Source organism: Mauremys mutica, chromosome 12 (assembly GCF_020497125.1).
Source record: "Mauremys mutica isolate MM-2020 ecotype Southern chromosome 12, ASM2049712v1, whole genome shotgun sequence".
In the NCBI taxonomy this organism is placed as follows: domain Eukaryota; kingdom Metazoa; phylum Chordata; order Testudines; family Geoemydidae; genus Mauremys; species Mauremys mutica.
Window position 1 is genome coordinate 38,249,713 of NC_059083.1, and position 22,223 is coordinate 38,271,935.

Genomic DNA, 22,223 nt, shown 5'->3' on the forward strand with positions numbered 1-22,223 from the left:
GTTTCTTGGGGGGTTATTAACTCTAAAAAACATCCACCCACTTTGTCTCTCGTTTTTGGGCATTGTGTAGCCCCAGTATCTTGTGCTTTGGGGGCACATTGAGATGTTCCATTCTGGGAGGGGGGTGCAGGAGTTAAGAATTAGACTGACCTGGACGGTGTAACAGAAACATCAGGCGATCTGGTTACCTCTGAATAAAAGGCGGTTGAAAGTGACACATTCTAAAAAAACCCACCCCCACAGAATGAGACCATTCAGCAGCCACAAGTTCTGGAGGAAGTGAAACAGTCGGAGAAGAAGTCTTGAAACGAAATCCATTTGTCAGTATGTTATTAAGATTCGAGAAAACACAGAGCCCTGCCTGTCATTGAGACTCCGCACCGGAGATGCAGATAGCCTACCTTACAGTCCACATGCTTCTGTCTGAAGAGAGAACCCCGGACCATGAGAAGTTTTTCTTGTCTGGGGCTTGGATTCTTTTCCCAGGTGAGACTGATTCTTTATGTCCAAAGAAATAGACCCAGGAAGGCAGACCCTGCTCCCACTGGGGCAATAGGAGCTGAGGGTAGCTGTCTACGCATTTCTGCAGTCAGGTCCCCAAACCCAATGTGCCTGATGTTAGGCACAGGTTTTGGACAGTATGACAAGAGAGAATGTCCTAGTTTAAAAGCCAACCTGCAGGGATCCCCATGTGACCGCAGAAAATGTCCTACCTAAAAGGCCAAAACAGTTCAATGCTGCAGTTAGGTTGAAGTGGTTTGGAAGATCTCACATACCAGGGCCCTTAGTACCCACAGTTTTCGCCATTAAGACTAGGGGAGAGGAATTACCTTCCCACTAAGTCTAATACTTGTACCCTCCCCTGCCACCAAAGGCTCCGGAAGGATTGTCCTCATAACTTCTCTTAGACACATTCCTCTACTCACTCCTCCCTCAAACTCCATGCGGCAAGCTGGTTTGAGAAAGGAATTTTCAGCTGCAGTCACGTGCTCTGCAGATGGTAATCAACATCCCCAGTGTCAGTCACTTCCAAGTGGACGCAGACTGGTTATGCACCTATTTTGTTGTTTGGCTTGCTTTTTAAATAGCATAGGAAGGTTTGGTTTGTCAATGTCACATACGTGGACACAGGAGAACAAGTGGCACTGAAGAGGCACTGGGACTTGGTCTCCTAAGTCACACTTAGCTTAGACTCATCTGACAAATCTGACACAATGCAGAGAGTATTTCTATCTGAAAAGGCACACAAGTAATAACAATACCATGATTTTTGGGGGAAGAAAAGGGGGGGGCAGGGGGGAGATGAGAAAAGAGCCAAGACAACACTCACTGTGTGTAAAACTACTGCAGCCGTCATTCAGATGGCCCAGGGGCACTCACCATAAGCAAACACTTTATAGATCTCGGTTGAAATCTCTTGGAGGTTGGCTTCGGTACCATACTGGGGAGCGGGGCCCTTGCAGGTTGGTGGTGGTAACTTGAACACCATTGCATACTAATGTGTAAAGTGTGGCCAATTGCCAGGCACTAAAATGATGGGTCTCGCGCTTTCTCTTCTTTGCGGGGGTCCCCAGGGTTCCATTTCTTGGCCCTAGAATTGGAATATTAACTGCCGCACCTAGTGTCCTAGAGGAAGGAGAGAGAGAGGGAGGGACCTGGCCCCGTTCCTGCTACTAAACCAGGTCCCAACCCAGGACCACTGAGGATAGTGGTTAAACCACTTGAACTGACGGTTCTCTTTCCCCTGGTGCTACTTCCCTCTCCTGCCCTTCAGCTTGTGGTGGGCTTCCTGCCCTCCCTCTGTGCACAAGCCAGGTGCCCCTTTACCTAGGGTTCTTGGGACTTCTTAGCCCGCCGCAGCACTTTTCCAAATAGGCCCTCTGCGTCCCTCCAAACTGTTCTCTGCTCCAACACCAATCCTCTCTGCTCCATCTCCTTCAAACTGTTCGCTCTCCAACACCAATCCTCTCTGCTGCCCTTTTTTCCAACTCCCACACCCACACTGTCTGATTGAAGCAAGGGTTTTTATCAGGTGAACTGACTTCAGGTGTTCTAATTGGCTTCAGGGTCTCTAATTAATCTATAGCCAACCCTTATTCCCTCTACAGAGAATAAGGCTCCCTTCTAACACTCTCCTGGCTGCCCTCTGGCCATGCTGTATCACAAAAAGGAGTCATTTGATCACAGAGATGACTGACAAGTGTGATACCCATTGCCAAGCATCAGGTGCCCAACAGAGTTTGTTTCATACTCAGTTTAGTCTCCTACTTCCTATGTAACAAAGGACCTTGTGACCTTGCCTGCTCCCTCCATCCATCCCAAAGGTTAACCAGAGCAGCAGTGGGTTCCCCTCCAGGATCAGAAGTGATGCCAATGCCATAGTTTAGCTGATCTCAGCCATGTCAAGGAGGCTCTCCAATACCCTGCCCAGCACAGGAGTGGCTGAGCATGTGATAAGAGATAAAGCATGTGGAAGATTTTCATACTCTCCTAAATTGGTTAGTCATTCTCCCCCCTCCCCATATAATAAAGCTGTGGGAAAGCTAAGCCAGGGACTCCTCTGTGGCATTCTCACGTTCACTGCCCTAGACGAGCAGGCGCTGTGTTTTAGAAGGATATTAACAAAAAAAGCAGAACAGGGATATTTTTATGTTTTTCTTTGGCTTTGGATTTATGTGGGGGTGGGAAGACGAGATGAGGTCCCAGATGATTCCATCTCCCCACTACCCCACACTGGGAACAAATTGCCTTACACCTATTGGCTATTCATCATAGTCTTAAGCCCACCTCCTGCATTACCATAGCATGTGTTTCTCAAATGCAGCCACCATGGCTGCATGTGGCCACCAGGGACTTTTCATGCAGCCACAGCCTCCTGGGCAGTGACCGGTGGGAGGGAGGGGGACGAAAGCAGTGTTAACAAAACATACAGATATCACTTTTCATGGAAAACAGACTTACTAGCTGGGAAGCCCTAAAAAAAGCAACCACCCAAACAACAAAAGACAAGAACATGCAAAGCACCTGTTTTGTTTCTATTCTATTTAGGTCCAGTAAAGAATAGAGACAACTGTACATTATTTTTATTATTGAGTCTGCAATAAAAACCTACCTAAATGAATGACAATGATTTGGACATGGATATGTGAATATTTATTTATTTTTCCTAAAGTTAATTAAAATACGTTAGGAAAAAGCATCAGAATGGCCACCAGTGAATTGGTGGCTGCACTCAGAGGCCACCAAAACATTTCTTGTGAGACCAACACCTCCCAACACCCCTGTGTGGCAGGAAAGCACCATTATCTCCAAGGGAACTGAAGCAGAGAGAGGTGAAGAAACTTGCCCAGGGTCAATACACAGTCTGTGGCAGACTGGGGACTTGGACCCAGATCTCCTAAGGCCCAGGCTATCAGCTTTCACCACCTTAGATCCACCCAAAAGCAGCTGTCTCCTGCCACACAGGACTATCCATGCACAAAAGGTTGATATGGCTGACTAGTTCTGAACTGTGTCTCTTTGTCACTGGTGTTTGCTCAGCAGGAAAGCAATGAAAGCAATTCTGTCTTTTGCAGGCTGTTGGGCTCTGACCGGCCCTAGGGAGGTGAGCGGCCCCTTGGGAGGGTCGGTGTCTGTGCAGTGTCAGTACGACGAGGGGTACCAGAACTATGAGAAATACTGGTGCAGAGGAAAAAGCTGGTATTACTGCTCCATAGCTGTTCAGACCATCAGTGCAGAGGCCGAGGTGAAGCGGGGCAGAGTCTCCATCCAAGACAATCGCACACAGTGCACGTTCACTGTGACTATGGAGAGCCTGGCACTGGGCGACCAGGATGTTTACTGGTGTGGGATAGAGATCAAAGGCTATGACAAGATGTTTGCTGTCAACGTGTCTGTTTTCCCAGGTAAGTCCTTTAAGTGTGTGACGTCTTGTGCCAGTCACCCAGCACTGTGAGCAGCGTGGCTGCTGCTAAGCTAGGAGTCAGCGCCCTGGCACACCAGCTTGTCTGCCCAGGCAGCACATTCCTGAGGACTCTATCAGTCCAAACCTCACCTGACAGGTAACAAAAAGTGAACTGCAATTCCCGAGTTCCCAGGATTCTTTGCAGCCGCCAGGCCCTCTCACTGGACACTCACAGTAAAGTTATTGCCTTTGCTGGCTCCAAAGAGACAGAACACGCGCCAGCCTGTTTAGCTGAGGACTTCACCTCTCAGTTTAATACACAGCCCTGAGCTGGTTTTGTAATAAAACCAGAGTAGCTTTGTGAACAAAGAGCAGATATGCAGGCGATATAAGGAAGAACAGAAGACACAAGTCACACAAAACAAATACCTGCTTTCTAGTGACTGAAACTTAACTCAGCAAGTTACAATTTTTGTCTAAGCAGGTTTCTCACCTATAGTCAGTTCCCAGAGACATCAGCCCCCTTGGGTGAAGGATCCACCTTTGTCCCATTACCAGAGCTCTGGCCTCTTGTGTCCCATGAGTGATGGATGCCAAAATGGCTTTCTGCTTCTATTTCCCAAAGTCTATAGTCTCTGTTTCAAGATGTAGGAAGGCGACACGGGGGTGGCTCCATCCACACTCATTATTGTTAAGCTGTCTCTGCCCCCACCCAGTCACTCATTAAGCTTGATGGTACATTGTTTACCTTATATGTAGATGTACTTTCCATTGTCATCTGCGGTATCACCTAGCTTAGTTCAGATTGGAGAGACAAACAACATTCCTTTGTCTGGGACAGGCTGGGTTTATGCACGGCTTGCAAACCACCTTTTAAGAACACATTTTGCAGCACACGTCTATAGTTCTTTATACACTGCCCATACCTCCAGCAAGCAATAATATCAACGAGCAGCTTGTTGCCAGTTTGCACAGGATACCATATATGACACCGGTCAGAGACAGATTCTAGCAACAGTGTGTTGGGGCAATGAGTGATGAGAGTTAGGAGGAAGCTGCCCGTATGGTTATGTTATTTCAAAATGGTCCATAATGGGGTTTCTTGCACCTTTTTCTGAAGCATCTGATATTGGCCACTGTCACACAGGCTCCCTGGCTAGATGGACAGTTTATTTGACTCAGTGTGATGATTCCCATGTTCCTATCTAGATGGATGTGTCAATGGAGTGGGGAAGAATATGGCCGGAGATGGAGGTACAGAGGGAAGGGGAGGAGAAGCCAGGGGCTATCTGCTCACTTGTTGGCCAATAATGCAGGATGAGGCATTTAAACACCATGTGCTCATGTCAGAATAGTTCTGTCTCATTTCCTACCTCTGCTGCCACCACTGATCCCTGCAGAGGAAGCCAAGTCTTGCTCACTCTCCCCAGTCCCTCAATATTGTTGGTGTTCCCCCCAAACCTCTTCCACTTAGCTCCCCAAGAACTCAGTCAGACTCCTGTCTCGTCCCTCAGGTTCCTTTATTTGATATATAGCACAGCTACATTATCTCACTGGGGGCCATCAGCAGTTGAAGTAGGATACAGAATTACAGCTACTGTGTTAAACGACCACCACACCACCTTTCTCCGCTGCAATGGCCTAGCTAGTACACACGTCAAGGAGCTTTAATAGCCCAGCCACCATGAAGGCAGGTGCCAGCTCAAACAGGAAATCAACAAACGAGGGCTTGGTAATACAGCTCTGCCTGCTTTCATTTGCTGCTGTGCCTACCTCACCACCGACGACACCAGAAAAGGACCCGACCATTGCCACCTCCCCATGGACTGTTCCTGAAATAGAAATATCCACCTTCTCCTTTAACAGTAGTCATGCTCCTGCTGGGTGAGTGCCCCAACTCACGCTAGAGGCACTGTGAGGTCTCCTTTCACCAACTCTAGGGCAGGTTTGGGGTTTCTACACTGTGCTCGAAGTCCAGGCTACAATCCCTACAGAGACCAAGGCTTTAAGTCAAACTCACGCAGCACGGAGGATTCTAGAACTCACAGGTCTCTGCACACCAGAGGCATTGAAGAAAAGGATTTTTAGCTGAGTTCACAAGTTGAGAAAGGGGCTTTTATCAGCTAAGTCAGAGCCAGACAGTCCTGCTGTTCTACAGGCCTCCCTGTCCTGCAAACTATTTTCTGCCCTGGAAGGTGAATTCCATTGCATTATACTGTATTAAACCCACACTTGCAAACAAAAAGAAAGCAAAAAACACCCCCACACGCTCACCACTCTTCCAGTCTGACATGGTCCAATTTTAAAGTGCTAGCACTGTATTTCCCAGGACCCTTGCTATTCCATTGGGCTTTCCAGTCAGGCAGGGAAATATACTGTACATGTCAATCACATGACAGAATAGCTGATATTTTCATGTTGAAGTTGTTGTCCATTGTTTCCTTCACACTGCAGCAGAAGCAGTTTACAAACCCCAGCTCTGGAAGGGGTCTGTGACATTAAATTCTGTATGATTGTGTCTTTAATTTTTTCAATCAGAAAAAACAAAAATTCATGGCAAAAGATGCAGTGCAAGCCTATAATCGAATAACAACATCTCGCACTTTTCTTCCACAGAGTTCCAAACACTTTACAAAGGAGGTCAGTACCATTAACGCCTTTTTATAGATGGGGAAACTGAGGCATGAGAGGTGACATGACTTGCTCGGGTCACCTAGCAGGCCAGTGGCAGAGCCAGGAATAGAACCCAGGTCTCCTGATGATGGGGCCAGTGCTCTCACCACTAGGTAACACTGTCATGCCTAAACAGAACAGGAGTTTTACCCTTGCTCAGATGAAAATAATCTGAGAGTTTTAACTTTATCATTTAATTAAGTCAATTTATTCAATAAAAAGAGTTTGTCTAAATGTTTTTAAAGACCTAGGCCCTAGCACATATTTAAATCCAGCTGTGCAGAGAGGAAAGCTGGAACTGCTTTAGATTGCCAAATTTTCCATTGCTGAATGGTTTCTGTTTATTCAGTTTGATGCTGAAATCCTGCGTCGCAAAGTGTTAGCCTCAGGTCTGCAACGGACTCAATGTGCTTCTTTGACGCAAGTCACTGTACTTGTGCCTCAGTTTCCCAGTTGTAAAAAACAGATAGGGGTTGGCTAATGCTTACCCACCCCTTCCAACAACTCGAGAGGGGAGCAAGATCTACGTCTAATCTTTATATAACAAAGTCTGACCGTTAAGAGTAGAAACAAACATTGTCTTCTCCTTTGCCTAGTACACCAAACCTCGTCCTCTACATCCTGATCCCATCCATCCTGCTGGTTCTACTTTTGATTTTGTTCATTGCTGTAAAGTTTAGAAGAGCATCGCAGAGGAGGAGAAAAGGTAAAAATTCTCTGATCAATTTTGCTAGTAAGTGTCACTTCATTCTCCAGATGGTGCAGCCCGATCATTTTGCTTCCTTCCTAAGGACTATACTGTCCCTGTCACCAAAATAACAGCACAAGACAGACACTCTCTAAATTCACCCCACGTACTTAGTCAGTTACTCCATGCAGCAAGTCACATGGCTGTACAAACTGGGAGATCCCTGCGGCACGCCCAGCGCCAGCCACAGTGATGGAGCAGGTACCTAGCTCAGGCTAGATATAGCAGCTGGCTAGTTCAAAAGCAAACAAGCCAGTTGTTTTTGACCAAGTAGAAATCAGTTGTTTAAATAAGATTCATTAACACTCAGCAAAAGAAATAAAGAAATAAATGCCCCTTAATTACCTGCTCCTAAGAACTGCTCCTGTGGCCTGTAGTGATTCCCAGCTTTTCCTGCTGCCTCAGGTTCTGGTAATCCTGTGACTTCAATCCGCTGCAGCTGGGCTTGCCAGGTTCTGATGGATACTAATAACAGGGAAACAGCTGACAAAGTCTTTTCCTCCGTCCCCTCAGCCAGAGGGGGTGCAATCGGCAAAAAGAACAGAACCAAAGCTGCACCAGTTTAACTTAAAATTGTGTCAAGAAATGATTTAGCTAAACTGGAGCAAAGTCTCTGTAGACATTTACTTTATTATTTATTTATAAGGCTGCTGGTGTGTGGAGACCGTGGCCTATCATGTTGGCAACTATTGTCACAGAGTTTCCTGGGCCTCCCCTGTCTATCAGAACCCATCTTTTGTCCCTTGTTTTCTACTTAGGGTCCCCTTGTTCTGTGTTTGTAGAGCACCTAGCACAGCGGGGGTCCTCAGCCATGACTGGCGCTTCTAGACCCTACGATAATACTAATAACACAATCATAGAACTGGAAGGGACCTTGAGAGGTCACCTAGTCCAGTCCTCTGCACTCATGGCAGGACTAAGTATTATCTAGACCATCCCTTTTTATACAGAGATATACCTATCTCATAGAGCTGGAAGGAACCTCAAAAGATCATTGAGTACAGCCCCCTGCCTTCACTAGCACGACTAAGTACTGATTTTGCCCCAGATCCCTCAGTGGCCCCCTCAAGAATTAAACTCACAATCCTGGGTTTAGGAGGCTAATGCTCAAACCACTGAGCTATCCCTCCCCCACAATAGGGGCTTGTCAAGCCTGCTCTTAAAAACCTCCAATGATGGAGACTCTGCAACCTCCCTGGGCAATTTATTCCAGTGCTTAACCACCCTGACAGTTAGGAAGTTTTTCCTAATGTCCAACCTAAACCTCCCTTGCTGCAATTTAAGCCCATTGCTTCTTGTCCCGTCCTCAGAGGTTAAGAACAACAATTTTTCTTCCTCCTCCTTGTAACAACCTTTTATATACTTGAAAACTGTTATCATGTCCCCTCTCAGTCTTCTCTTCTCCAGACTAAAGAAACCCAATTTTTCGATCTTCCCTCATAGGTCATGTTTTCTAGACCTTTAATCATTTTTGTTGCTCTTCTCTGGACCCTCTCCAATTTGTCCACATGATCATCCTTTCTCAAATTTGGCATCAAGAACTGGACACAATATTCCAGTTGAGGCCTAATCAGCACGGAGTAGAGCAAAAGAATTACTTCTTGTGTCTTGCTTACAACACTCCTGCTAATACATCCCAGGATGATGTTTGCTTTTTTTGCAACAGCGTTACAGTGTTGACTCATATTTAGTTTGTGGTCCACTATGACCCTCAGATCCCTTTCTGCAGTACTCCTTCCTAGACAGTCATTTCTCATTTTGTATGTGTGCAACTGATTCTTCCTTCCTAAGATGACTGCCTGTAATTCCCTGGATTGTCCTTATTTTTATAGATTGGCATGATATTTGCCTTTTCCAGTCTTCTGGAATCTCTCCCATCTTCCATGACTTTTCAAAGATAATTGCTAATGACTCAGATATCTCCTCAGTCAGCTCCTTGAGTATTCTCGGATGCATTTCATCAGGCCCTGGTGACTTAAAGTCATCTAATTTGTCTAGTAATTTTTAACTTGTTCTTTCCCCATTTTAGTCTTTTATGATCATACCTCATTTTCACTGGCATTTACTGGTAGACGTCCAATCAGCACTAACCTTCTTGGTGAAAACCGAAACAAAGAAGTCATTAAGCACCTCTGTCATTTCCACAATGATTTATTCATTTCAGTTTAAGAGGGGCTTATATGGATTTAATTTAAGCCAGTTTCGTATTCGCTTAAGCTAAACTGAAGCAAGTCGTTCTCATACTGAAATACAAGTCTACCCAGAGTTCTGCCCTGGTTTATCTAAATCAGGTTTTGGACTGATTTAATTTAAACCAGAGCAATTTTTGCATGTAAATGAAGCCTAGAAGACCACATTTTATTGAACAATGCTAATCTTCCCTCTCAGCTTCAGCTGAGCTGCAGCCACACTGCACTGTTAGCCCCCTATGTGGGGGTACAGCACAGGGTTCTCTTTTTTCCTAATTCTGGGACAAGATCAGCAGCAACGCTGCAGCAGCCAGTTACAGAGAGAGAAATGTTACTGACCTTTCACACACCCCCATCTGTAGCTCTCTGTCTCTCTCTCATTTGCATGCTGCATGAAAGAGGAATTCTCAAAGCAGAAAGGTCCAGTTTCTCAAAGGGATTTAGCTTTCTAACAAATTAGGAGCCTAAATAACTTCAAGACTCTGGGCCAAACTGCTAATCCTGAAAGGGAAACAGTCCCCAGAGAGTTGGAGAGCTCTAAAAAGACACTGGGGATGTCTCTCCTTGCCAGACACATCCACAGAGCCCTAACCTCATGGTGTTGGTGATGAGAGGCTTCCTGAGCCATGGGAGCAGGAGTGTAGCGCACCAAAGAGGTGATGCTACCACCTTCCCTGGGCGCTGCAAAGCACTATGGATCTGTGCACCGCTTGCAGAGCTGATCCAGAGGGCTGGGTTTGTGTTTGTCCTGAAAAGCTGACCTGGTTCATTTAGATCTACAAAGCTGGGTCCATGTGACACAGGACGGTCCCCCAGGGAGTTACATACACACACAGTCCAGTGATTGACAAATTCCTTTTCAAAAGCTCCCAGATGGAGACTGTAGTAATACACGGTCCTAGGAAGGCTTTGCTTCCCTGACATTGCATCTAGGGTGCAGGATACTACCGCGGCAAGTGCCTTAGAAAGGCCCAGCCATAAATAAAAATAGCTTTACAGCAGATTGATACCTTCCGTGTTTCTGATTCTTTCAGCCCTTGAGGACACATCAGGACAAAAGGATAAGAACGTCTATCTCTGTAACACGGTAAGATAGGCTTTCGGGTAGCTGGTGATGAGCACAGTACAATAACATACAGGACAGACTAGTGGATTGTCAGTGGCTCTCTGAGATTAGAGTATTTCACACATTACTGAGCACCTGAAAAGGTGACACCATCACCATTCACTTAGTGCTACCAGAATCTGTCCTAGGAAAGGTACAATGTCATAGGCTAGAGTCAATCTACACTAGTACAGAAGGTGTCTCCCTCCCTCTAGCAACTGGTTCACATAAGAAGTTAAGCATGTTCTCTCACTATCAGCCACAGGAGTTATTACTGTAGCCCAGCGTGACACTTCCCAGCAGTACCCAGAATTGTGGGGGCACCTCGCTACCCCCTGCCCTTAGCATGAGGAAGGCCTGTCTGTGCCTGTCGTGGGTCAGCTCCGCAATCCACCAGACAGAGGCAACATAATCCCTCCCATCTTGGTCCTACAGGCCTCGCTATTTAGCTACAGGTTAGCGGTAGGTACACCCCAAACCTTGAACCCTCCAAGCATCTCCCTGGAGTGTCCAGCCCCTGATTCGCTGGAGACTCGCGCTCTCAGATTCGCCACTTCCAAAGAACATCGCACCCCAGCTGGTCAGTTCCACCTCAGGTCACCGCTCCACTGAACAAACAACACTTAGGGTAGGTCTATACTTACCCGCCGGGTCGACGCGTAGAGTTCGACTTCTCGGAGTTCGAACTATCGCGTCTAATCTAGATGCGATAGTTCGAACTCCGAACGCGCTCCCGTCGATTCCGGAACTCCACCACCATGAACGACGGTGGCGGAGTCGACGGGGGAGCCGCGGACTTCGATCCCGCAGCGTCTGGACAGGTAGGAAGTTCGAACTAAGGTAGTTCGACTTCAGCTACGCTATTCGCGTAGCTGAAGTCGCGTACCTTAGTTCGACCCCCCCCCCAGTGTAGACCAGGCCTTAGAGACGTTTAGTTAACAAAGCAGAGAAATTCAAGTAACAGCAAATGGAAGTATTGGAAACAAATGGTTACATATAAAACAAAATCCTAACACATTCTACAGCCTAGACTTAATGAACAAGCTACTCTCCTGTCTCATAGAGTCTTGCTCACCCTAAATCTGTCCAGCACCTTACACCCAGGTTGGCTGTGTTCCCCTTTCATGAGACAAGCGCGCTGTCAGTTTGCCTCCCAGGTGAAGGATCCAATGTATCACTTTGTACTCCAGGAGACAATCTTTTTTCTTTATTCATAAACAGGACACTCCTCTCCCCTGGCTGTTTGTTTATTCCTGTACATTTCCTTGCTTGTAGACTTCACAGTCTCTCAGTCCTCCCCAGATCTGGGTGTAAATAGGCACACAGTGTGTGGCATATGATACACAGTATCCAAATAGACAGACAAGTAGATAGGTGTCTATTACCTCCTGCCTGCAAGAAACATCTCCGAGGTGGGTCACCTGCTCGTGACCTGCCTTAATTCCAAGACCTTAAGAACATAATTTCTGTATAAATTATGGAGATATACCAATCTCATAGAGCAGGAAGGGACCCTGAAGGGTCATTGAGTCCAGCCCCCTGCCTTCACTAGCAGGACCAAGTACTGATTTTTGCTCCAGATCCCTATGTGGCCCCCTCAAGGATTGAGCTCACAACCCTGGGTTTAGCAGGCCAATGCTCAAACCACTGAGCTATCCCTCCCCCTTAAAGATACATAACTCCTTAAATATTATCCACACACACATTTTGCAATGATTGAGGACCAATGGGCAACTGGTGTTCGGCAGAGATGTCACATGCCATCCATCAGTGAACTATCTTGCATATATCTGACCCAGGGGATCCTTGTAAACCCTCTTCACCCCTGGTGCCCTCTGGAAGTTGGCACCAGAGTTCCTTGGGTCACACTCTCCTCAGAGAGACTTGTGCTTTTAGCAGGAAATTCCCAGCCCTGCTGATTAACCGGTGGGAAGCAGGAGGGGTCATTATTTAGATCCAGACAGAAAGGGTGCCATTTTTAACATGGCTGCAGCTTAGGGCAGTACAGGGAAGGAGTCACTTCCTGCCAACTCCACCCCTCTAGATCCTTAGTGTGGCATTTTGGTAAGAGGGGTCCCTTGGAGTTTCCTGTTTGCTCTGAGCACCTCCCATGTCTGTTTCAGAATCCTGGGCACAAGCCTCCCTTCAGTGCATCAGATCCTGCTGCCACTGGCCAGATGGCAATCTATATGAACGAGCAGCACCTGCCCAGCTCAGTTGATCCGGCGTCCGTCTATGAAAACATGATCCCGCAGAAGAGTCAGGTAGGAAGAAAACCCAGTGACAGCACACTGCTGCTGGAGGGTCTAATCCCCCGTTCTGAGACTCCCTCACCTCCAGGCCTGGGGGACACTCTTCCAAAAGGGAATCTGCTCCAGTTCAGGGGCAAAACCTTCCCTCTTCCTCTTTCTTACCAATAACCAGCCCCGTTCAATAGCAGCAACTCATGAACCCTTCAGCCAGGCACAACCTAATTAAAGCCAGGGGTCACTTGGAGGAATCAGCTGTGGTTTGCAAGGTTCTGGTCTTCTGCCTGGTCCTGCTCCAAGTTACTCCATCTCCTCTTCTTGTCGTTTCTTCTCTCTGATTCATGGTGTCCTTATTTCAGATTTCAGGACAGAGAAAAGCAGTTTTTTCTGGCCCACAGGACTGCTCAGCCACAGATCAGCAGGACACCTACATCAATATGTGCACAATCACACCCCGTCCCCCCATGATGTGTCATCAAGCAAAGTGTGGGAGAAAAGCTGCAGGCTGAAGCCCTTCCTACTCACGGGATGTATAGCAGCTCTTCCTTATTTTCCTACTGTCCCATGAAAGCTTCCAGACTGGCATTCCCTCTGCCCTCCTTCTGCTGAGCAATCTGCCAGGAGCAAGATGTGGTGGGGAGGTCCCACTTCCAGCACGACTGTCTTCAGAAATGTACTGGGGGCCAACAGCTACTACAAAGTGCTTCTCCTTTCCTGGACATCAGCTTGAAACTGCACAAAGTCTTGGTGGCTCCGGTTCCTGAAGGGCCGGAGGTTTTCCTCTGGCGCTCGTTGTGACATCTCTCTGCTCCAGCACCACATAATTGCTCATAAAACTTACTTGGTGCAAAGGAGCTTGGTTCTGGGGTCAGAACCTCAGGATGATGAGGCAACTCTTTGGCTGGAGGTGATATGGGGAACAGGGCCTCAGGGAGGGTGTGGAAATAACAATGGGAAGACGAGGCAGAAGGAAACAGCTTTGTCCTTCATTTCCCCAGTCAGCGTGGAGTTAATTGTGCTGGAATCTTTTTACCGCCAATCCCGTGTTAGCACAGTGGCTTAGAACAAGAAGGGCACATAGATGCCCACATTTTATACAGGTTATAGTGAAAAGATTGAGAGCCCATTCCCAGACGTTATTTTTGGACATCTTCGTCTTTGATCCTAAATACCCTGTGGGACACATCTAAAGAATTTGGACACCAGACCAATATCATTCTGGAGTGTAGGAACAGGAGTGTTGTATGAAAGACACGAGAGATAATGGTCCCACTCTACCTGGCACTAGTTAGTCCCGAGCTGGACATCGTGTCCAGTTCTGGGGGGCCACACTTTAGGAAAGAGGTCGACAAGCTGGAGAGAGTCCAAAGAGCTACAAAAATGATAAAAGGTTTAGAAAAATCTCACCTCTGAGGAAAGGTTAAAACCACTAGATGTGGTTAGTCGCAAGAAAAAAAAAGCAGATGGGGAACCAAACTTCAAATATATTAAAGGCTGTTATAAAAAGGACCGAAATCAATTGTTCTCAGTGTCCACTGAAGGCAGGACAAGAAGTAAATGGGCTTAATCTGGAGCAAGAGAGATTTAAGTTAGGCCTGTCTACACTGGGGTGGAGGGGAGAGAGGGGAATCAATCTAAGTTACGCAACTTCAGCTACATGAATAACGTAGCTGAAGTCGACCTACTTAGATGGACTTACCGTGCTATCTTCACTGCGGTGAGTCGACTGCTGCCGCTCCCCCATCGACCCTGCCTGTGCCTCTCGCCGAGCTGGAGTACAGAAGTCAATGGGAGAGTGCTCGGGGATTGATTTATCATGTTTAGATTAGATGCAATAAATTAATCCCCGCTGGATCGATCGCTGCCCGCCAATCCGGCTGGTAGTGAAGACATACCCATAGATAGTAGGAAACTATACAGATAGTTAAGTAGTGGACTAGGTTATCAAGGGAGGCTGTGGAATCCCCAGCATTGGAAGTTTTTAAGAACAGGTTGGACAAAAACCTGTCAGGGATGGTCTAGGTTTACTTGGTCCTATCTCAGGGCAGGGGGCTGGGCTTGATGACTTCTCAAGGTCTCTTCCAGCCCTACATTTCAATGACTCTATGTTACAAGAACTATAATTTGATTTGCTGGGCATGCAGCAAAAGTCACCTGTTGGATAAGGTTTGTGGAGCGGATTGAGGGCATGTTTCCAGAACGATAAAGGGGTGGAAAGGAATGTTTGCAGTTGGCTAGCTGGACAGCCAGGTTGGGTTTGCTGAGCTGATTTTTTTGTTCCTGTTTGAATGTTTGCTTTTAAATGCTGCTGGAGTTGTTCTGTGGTAACATTTATTAAGTGTCTAGAGCCTTTGCAGAGGTGTCTTTTTTTTTATTAAACTCTAAATAAACAAGAATTGCACCGCCAGTTGTCAACACACTTCAGTATCATGGCTAAGCATTTCTGCGTGTACATGTCAATGGCCAGACTTTGGGGAATGCCTGGAGAGTGGTCCATTTTAAGCTAATTTGCAATCACTAGGCATCAGTGTCATCCTGATGTTGCACTGGTGATCTAGACATTGCTTCAGGCCATGGGAGTGCAGCGAAGGATGCTCATGAGGGTAAAGCCCAGCACTGGGAGTCAAGAGATCTGGGTGCTCTGCCCAAGGTGACCGAGACAGCCAAAAATGACCTTTCTGGGCTTTATTTCCCACCATGAAAAATAGAGAGAACACTTCCCTACCTCACAGGGGTGGTGGTAGGCTAAATTCCATCAGGTTTGTGAAGAGCAGTGAGATCCTCAGAAGCTGCTTAGAGGAGAAGACAGCACAGCACTGCTCTTGCTAAGCTGCAAGGTGAAGGTTTTGAAAGATGAAATCGTGACAACTCCAAGCTCCCATACTTGGGCAGGAGCTCCACCTGCTCCTATTTGCTCAAAGGAATGAACCGTGCACTTCTTCTAGGTGGTTGGGGGTGGAGGTCCATAGCCTCCTCTCACCTCTAGGCTCCATTCAGTGAGAAGTCAGGCCCCCATCCTGCACCCACTGCTGTCAAATGGCAGTTTTGTCGATGCCTATGATGAGAGCAGGCCCCAGGCAGATGCAGAGCTTGCACTGCCGCTGGGTTCCTACAGCAACACAACTTGTAGACAAAAGCTAAGTAAATTCAGCCCCCTGCCTAATGCACAGGCAGGTGCAATGAACCAAAACCATCCACCTGACCACGAAGAACAGACTGAAAGCAGGGAAGGGTGGCAGCCGAGAGATAAAGAACTGGGCACCGAGTTCTCTGGATTTCACTTTGGACCCTTAGAGCAGAATGAGGGACCCAGCACCTAACACAGAACTAGTGAGATTCTCCTGCTGGAAGCATTTCACAGCCCGCAGAGGGGCTATGCTGCTGCTGTTTTAACACATTTTCTCCTTTAGCCTGCAAAACCCTGTGTGTCCCTGGGATGTGGGTGCTAGAGACAGGAGGGGGTGAGGAACTGGGGACTCTAGTCCTTTGCTTCCCCAGGAAAAAAGGCACTGAGTTTATTGAAAGGAAGCAGATTCAAGGCACGTTGCAAACCAGAAAACTTGGGCTACAGTTCATGACAAAACACGACATTAACATGTAACATGAGTAAAGTTAAGCATGTGCATAAGTCTCTGCAGGATCAGGGCCTTCATTTCTTCAGTTTTACTACCAGCCCTCCCCCACTTCTAGCATCATACAGCAAACACCCCATGAGAACAGGCCAGGCCGGGCGAGTGCAGTATGGAGACGCTCATGACTCTTGTCAGGAAATAGCTATGACAGCTACTCTATCCCACAGCCTGTCCCCAGCACGCACAGCCCTGGGATACAGTGTTCAAACAGCAGCCAACCATCACCATTTCCTGAACGTGCAAGTTTGAGTTGAAGAGAAACCAGCAAAACTAGCAACATTCAAAAGTTCGCTAAGTGCATCATGGGGTTATTTTGTTTCCAGTCCCATGACTTCCCATAGCCCTGGTGCCGTCATGCCAGTATAGTTGGTTATTACTTTATAAAAAGCAGCTGAATTTCACTGAAACTGACAATACAACCACAACAACTAAAATAGCAGCTACCTCACACCCTTCTGCACATACTGTACAAGCCTTCTTGGAAGGAAACAGGGTCCTGATCTCTCAGCTATTTCTTCATTTCAGTACTGGACAACATGACTCAGGTTATCAGTGTAGAATGCAAGTGTGGCTGCAGGGATGTGCTTGCACCTTCTAATGCCCAGAAGCAGGATTGTTTGGAGAGAGAGTCACTTGCAGTGAGTCTCCTACTGAGAACCAGAGCAATAACGAGGATCCTGATAATGAATGAGCTGCTGTTTCCAAGTAAGCCTGAAATGGACACTGGGTGTGAGTGGAACTGGAAGGAATTAAGTTCCCCCTTCAGGTTCTTCTTGCTTCTAGGATTGGTGGGTATTATTAGGAAGGAGACTTTGAGGACTTCAGGAAATAGGGCATGCAAGACCCATTAAAGGATTTAAAAACTGGCTAAATGATAGCTCTCAAAGCAAAATTACTGGCAAAGGCTCCTTGTGATGGGTTCCCCCCCTTGGGGTGCCACCTGGATCTGGGGTACCACTGAGCCCCCCAACCCACCAGCCTGGGCTCCCACTCCCCCTGTAATGCTGTGACAAGCTGCAGACATGCTCCCGGTCTCACACTTTGACCAGCACACAGGTAGGGCCACACCCAGCTGCAGCTTCACACAGATGCTGAGATCAGCTGTATACGGGAAGGCTCAGCTAAGGAACTGCCCAGTTACACCCCCTTTGAAAGGTAAACCCAAAATTATACCGTCTTGCACTGCACAGGGAACTCCTACAAAAGGAGAAGATGTCTGATGCTGCGGAGGTGTTTAATCTAACGGTCAAAGGCTTGATGAGATCCAATAGCTGGAAGTTGAACCTAGACAAAGTGAACTTGGAAATAAGGTACAGATTTTTAACAGTGACGATAATCAACTATTGGAACAACCTAGTCATTGGAGTGAGGGCTTTAAACCAGAACGGATCTCCCTCTAAAACAGTGGCTCTCAACTTTTCCCGACTGCTGTACCCCTTTCAGGAGCCTGATTTGTCTTTCGTACCCCAAGTTACACCTCATTTAAAAACTACTCGCTTACAAAATCAGACATAAAAATATAAAAGTGTCCCAGCCGCACTATTCCTGCCAAATTGCTGACTTTCTCATTTTTACCATATAATTATAAAATAAATCAATTGGAATATAAATATTGTACATACATTTCAGTCTATAGTATATAGAGCAGTATAAACAAGCCATTGTCTCTATGAAATTTTAGTTTGTACTGACTTTGCTAGTGCTTTTTATGTAGCCTGTTGTAAAACTAGGCAAATATCTAGATGAGTGGCTGTACCCCCTGGAAAGCTTTTGCATATCTCCATGGGTACATGTACCCCTGGTTGAGAACCACTGCTCCAAAAAGTATGCCCTCATTCAGCCAGAAGTTACTTGGCTGGATGCAGGAATCACTGGGTGAAATCCTCTGGCCTGTGCTGTGCAAGAGCTCAGAGTAGATGATCCCCAGGGTCCTTTCTGAACTCAAAATGTATGCATCGGTAAGATTCTCATCTTATGTAGCTAGGTGTAAATCTGGACTCCACTTTTAAAATCTGGACTCTGCTCCAACCCCTCAGACAGAGATCAACACCTACAAAATCTTCACCAAGCATTCTCAAAAACTACAATACCTGCACAAGGAAATAAGGAAACAGATCAACAGAGCCAGACGTGTACCCAGAAGCCTTCTACTGCAAGACAAACCCAAAAAAGAAACCAACAGGACTCCACTGGCCATCACATACAGTCCCCAGCTAAAACCCCTCCAACACATCATCAGGGACCTACAACCCATCCTGGACAATGATCCCTCACTTTCACAGGCCTTGGGTGGCAGGCCAGTCCTCGCCCACAGACAACCTGCCAACCTGAAGCATATTCTCACCAGTAACTGCCCACTACACCATAGTAACTCTAACTCAGGAACCAATCCATGCAACAAACCTCGATGCCAACTCTGCCCACATATCTACACCAGTGACACCATCACAGGACCTATCCAGATCAGCCACAACATCACCGGTTCATTCACCTGCACATCCACCAATGTAATATACGCCATCATATGCCAGCAATGCCCCTCTGCTATGTACATCGGCCAAACTGGACAGTCTCTACAGAAAAGGATAAATGGACACAAATCAGATATTAGGAATAGCAATATACAAAAACCTGTAGGAGAACACTTCAGTCCCCCTGGACACACAATAGCAGATCTAAAGGTAGCCATCCTGCAGCAAAAAAACTTCAGGACCAGACTTCAAAGAGAAACTGCTGAGCTTCAGTTCATCTGCAAATTTGACATCATCAGCTCAGGATTAAACAAAGACTGTGAATGGCTTGCCAACTACAAAAGCAGTTTCTCCTCCCTTGGTTTTCACACCTCAACTGCTAGAAGAGGGCCTCATCCGCCCTGACTGAACTAACCTCGTTATCTCTAGCCTGCTTCTTGCTTGCTTATATATACCTGCCCCTGGAAATTTCCACTACATGCATCCGATGAAGTGGGTATTCACCCACAAAAGCTCATGCTCCAATACGTCTGTTAGTCTATAAGGTGCCACAGGACTCTTTGCTGCTTTTACAGATCCAGACTAATACGGCTACCCCTCTGATACTTGAAACCATTAGTTGCAACACCTAAAAGCTCAGAAATGTATTTACTTATTATTATTATTAGTAGTATTAAGGATTTGGGAAACCTCAACCTCTCACCAGTTCTTGGAAACTGTTTTTTGAGGATTTGTTTGGGGGGGAGGGGAGAGGTTATATACCGGATACATTTTATGATTTAGCTCTGCACAGCTGAATATTTAAAAGTCTCACTAACTAGCCATTTCCTGCATCTGTGGGAAGTCTTTGTCTCTTGTCTGTAGACAGCGAGATTAGATAGATAACCTGAGCATATTGCTAGTACAGGGCAGAAGGCACTTTTCCAAGTGAGGAAATAAAGCCTCTGACCTGGGAAGAAAAGTCCAATCCACAGTGACACCTCAGGCTCACAGATCAACTAGCTGCAGCAATCCCAGCATTGCACTTGCTCACAGTTTCCTCTGCCAGCTCTACAGCTCCCCCGAAGCCCCAGTTTCATCTCTTCAACTGCATCCCCAGCCTCTGTAAAGAAGGTATTTCCATGTTCAAATTGCCTTTTGCCTGTGTAGGCAGGCAGCCAGAACCAGCCTTGCACTGACTTGTGTAAGGAAGGATAATCCTGCAACCAAACTGCAGAAAATCCTCCCTTTTGAACAGTCAGGAAGTGAAGGTGGCTCCTTGCTACAGTCCTGCTGGGGAGCTGATGGGGGCGTTGAGGTGAATTCTCTGCCTCTGCTGGAGTCAGCTCCTCTCTCACCTGCTGGGGAGAACTTATCCCTGAGCTTCACACCGCCACCTCTGACCAGGACAGGTGAAATTCTGTGCTCTGCCTCCAGGAGGTGCAGTGCAGGGGTGGGGTGGCAAAGGTGACTTTAAGCAACCTTGCATCCCCAGATTCTAAGGTGACCTGGGGACCAGTGCTGAGTCCCTGTTCCCTTGGCCTGGCCTGGAAAACAAGGATTGGGGCATGAATCACACAAGGCAAGGCAGGGATGAGCGCCCTGGAGGGCACAGTGTGATGTGTAGTAGCCAGGAACGGGAAGGGACAGCCAGAGGGCACTGGAGATCAGGAACACGAAGAGAGAGCAGGGGGGCAGTGGCTGCAGAGGCAGGACCAAGCAGCAGGAGCTGAGGGATGGCTGCAGGTAGAGCTGGAGCCAGGAGGAGCTGGCCTCGATGGGCGGGTGGGAGGGGTCAAGTGGCCTAGGGCAGGACTGAGCAGAGGACAGCAGCCCAACACCAAGATAGTACACGGTGGGACTAGGGGAGGCCAATGGGAATTGCTGAGGAGGAGCAGAGTTAGTCATGGGGGCCACCAGCCCAGCGACTGAACGGGGATGGCACGGGAGGGGTAAACAGTCCCAAGGCCACAGTGGCTCAGGCAGCGGCAGCTGGGGAGAGGCGTGGCCTAAGCAGAGGCTCAGGGGAGCGGAGTCAATGTGCTCCCATTAGGCAAAGTGTCCTAGGACAGGGACAGTCTTCAGCGCAGAGGTGACGATAAGCTGGTACGGTGCACGGGTAAGGAAGCCGGTACACAGCCAACGTACCGGCAGGGCTGCTGCTGTGGGTGGGGTGGGGCAAAAGGGGCAGCTGCCCCTGGGACCAGCGATTTAAAAGGCCCTGGGGCTCTAGCAGTGATTTAAAGGGACCGGGGCTCCAGTGGCGATTTAAAGGGCCTGGGGCTGTGGCCGCTGCTGCTGCCACTACCGCACCAGCAGCCGGAGCCCCAGGCCCTTTAAATTGCTGCCGGAGCCCCAGTCTGGGCAGCGCTGAAGGGCTGGCTGGGGGAGTCTGGCCCCAGCCCCGTTCCTTCCATCAGAGGCCCTTCCCCTTCCGGGGGCCCAGAGCTGCCCTCCCCCACCTTGCCCAGGGCCCTGGCAGCCCTGCATACCGGTAAGTCTGTTAAATTACTTTCACCCCTGCTTCCAGGCACTAGAATACGCCAATAGCCAGGAGGGTCACTAGGGAAATTGGAGACAGGAAGGAATGCTCAGCTTTGAAGAGACCTGGGGAACAGGTCTTTGCCACCGAATGTGCTTAAAATCATACTAAAGGTCCAGAGAAAAGACCATAAGGAAGAAACTTAAGGGAGCAGAACCTCTACTGAGGACATGATTTTCACTGGTGCAGCAGATCTACACTAGGAGTTTGTATGATGCCAACTCCTGTGATTTTATCACAAGTGTCATGATATTTAGTGCTTGTCTTTAAGCACCCAGCTCCTGGAGCCATGTGATTACCAGAGAATCTCAGCTTTGTTTTAAAAGAAAAGTATGTTTCTGGTCCTTAAGGTTGTGGAGAAAAGTTTGAAACAATCACAGAAGTGCCTCATAAAGGTCCTAAGCCAGCAGACAAATACAAAGATCCCAAAAGGTGTTGTTTTTTTAAAAAATCATGTGATTTTTGAATTCTTGAAATTGGCAGTCCTGAGTTTGCACCAGTTCAGCTCTAATCGCTGTAGCTATGTCCGCCACTAAATTGCAGCATAGACAAAATCTTAGCATGGCATTCAGAAAAACCTTTCAGAAACCTTCAAATTATGGGAACTGTGGCCCAGCTTTTCTCCAAAAGATATGACACTTCCTTTAATCATGCTTCTCCTTTTTTTAAAAAAAAGAAGCAAATACCAATCATCGGAGAATACAGGTTGGGCAACTTCTTTCTACAGTGAA

The 22,223-nt window shown here is 47.3% G+C and overlaps 1 protein-coding gene across 1 annotated transcript in view; it reads left to right on the forward strand.

Annotated features, from left to right (window-relative positions):
* LOC123346758 (CMRF35-like molecule 7) overlaps positions 1-14,353 on the forward strand; it is a 22,576-nt gene extending 8,223 nt beyond the window's left edge. The window contains exons 2-7 of the mRNA XM_044984221.1: positions 3,601-3,905; positions 5,746-5,788; positions 7,174-7,283; positions 10,549-10,601; positions 12,743-12,883; positions 13,228-14,353. Of these exons, the coding sequence (XP_044840156.1) occupies positions 3,601-3,905; positions 5,746-5,788; positions 7,174-7,283; positions 10,549-10,601; positions 12,743-12,883; positions 13,228-13,377 (802 nt within the window). The 3' untranslated portion in view covers positions 13,378-14,353. The remainder of the gene's footprint in view (positions 1-3,600; positions 3,906-5,745; positions 5,789-7,173; positions 7,284-10,548; positions 10,602-12,742; positions 12,884-13,227) is intronic.
* Positions 14,354-22,223: the final 7,870 nt, after the last annotated feature.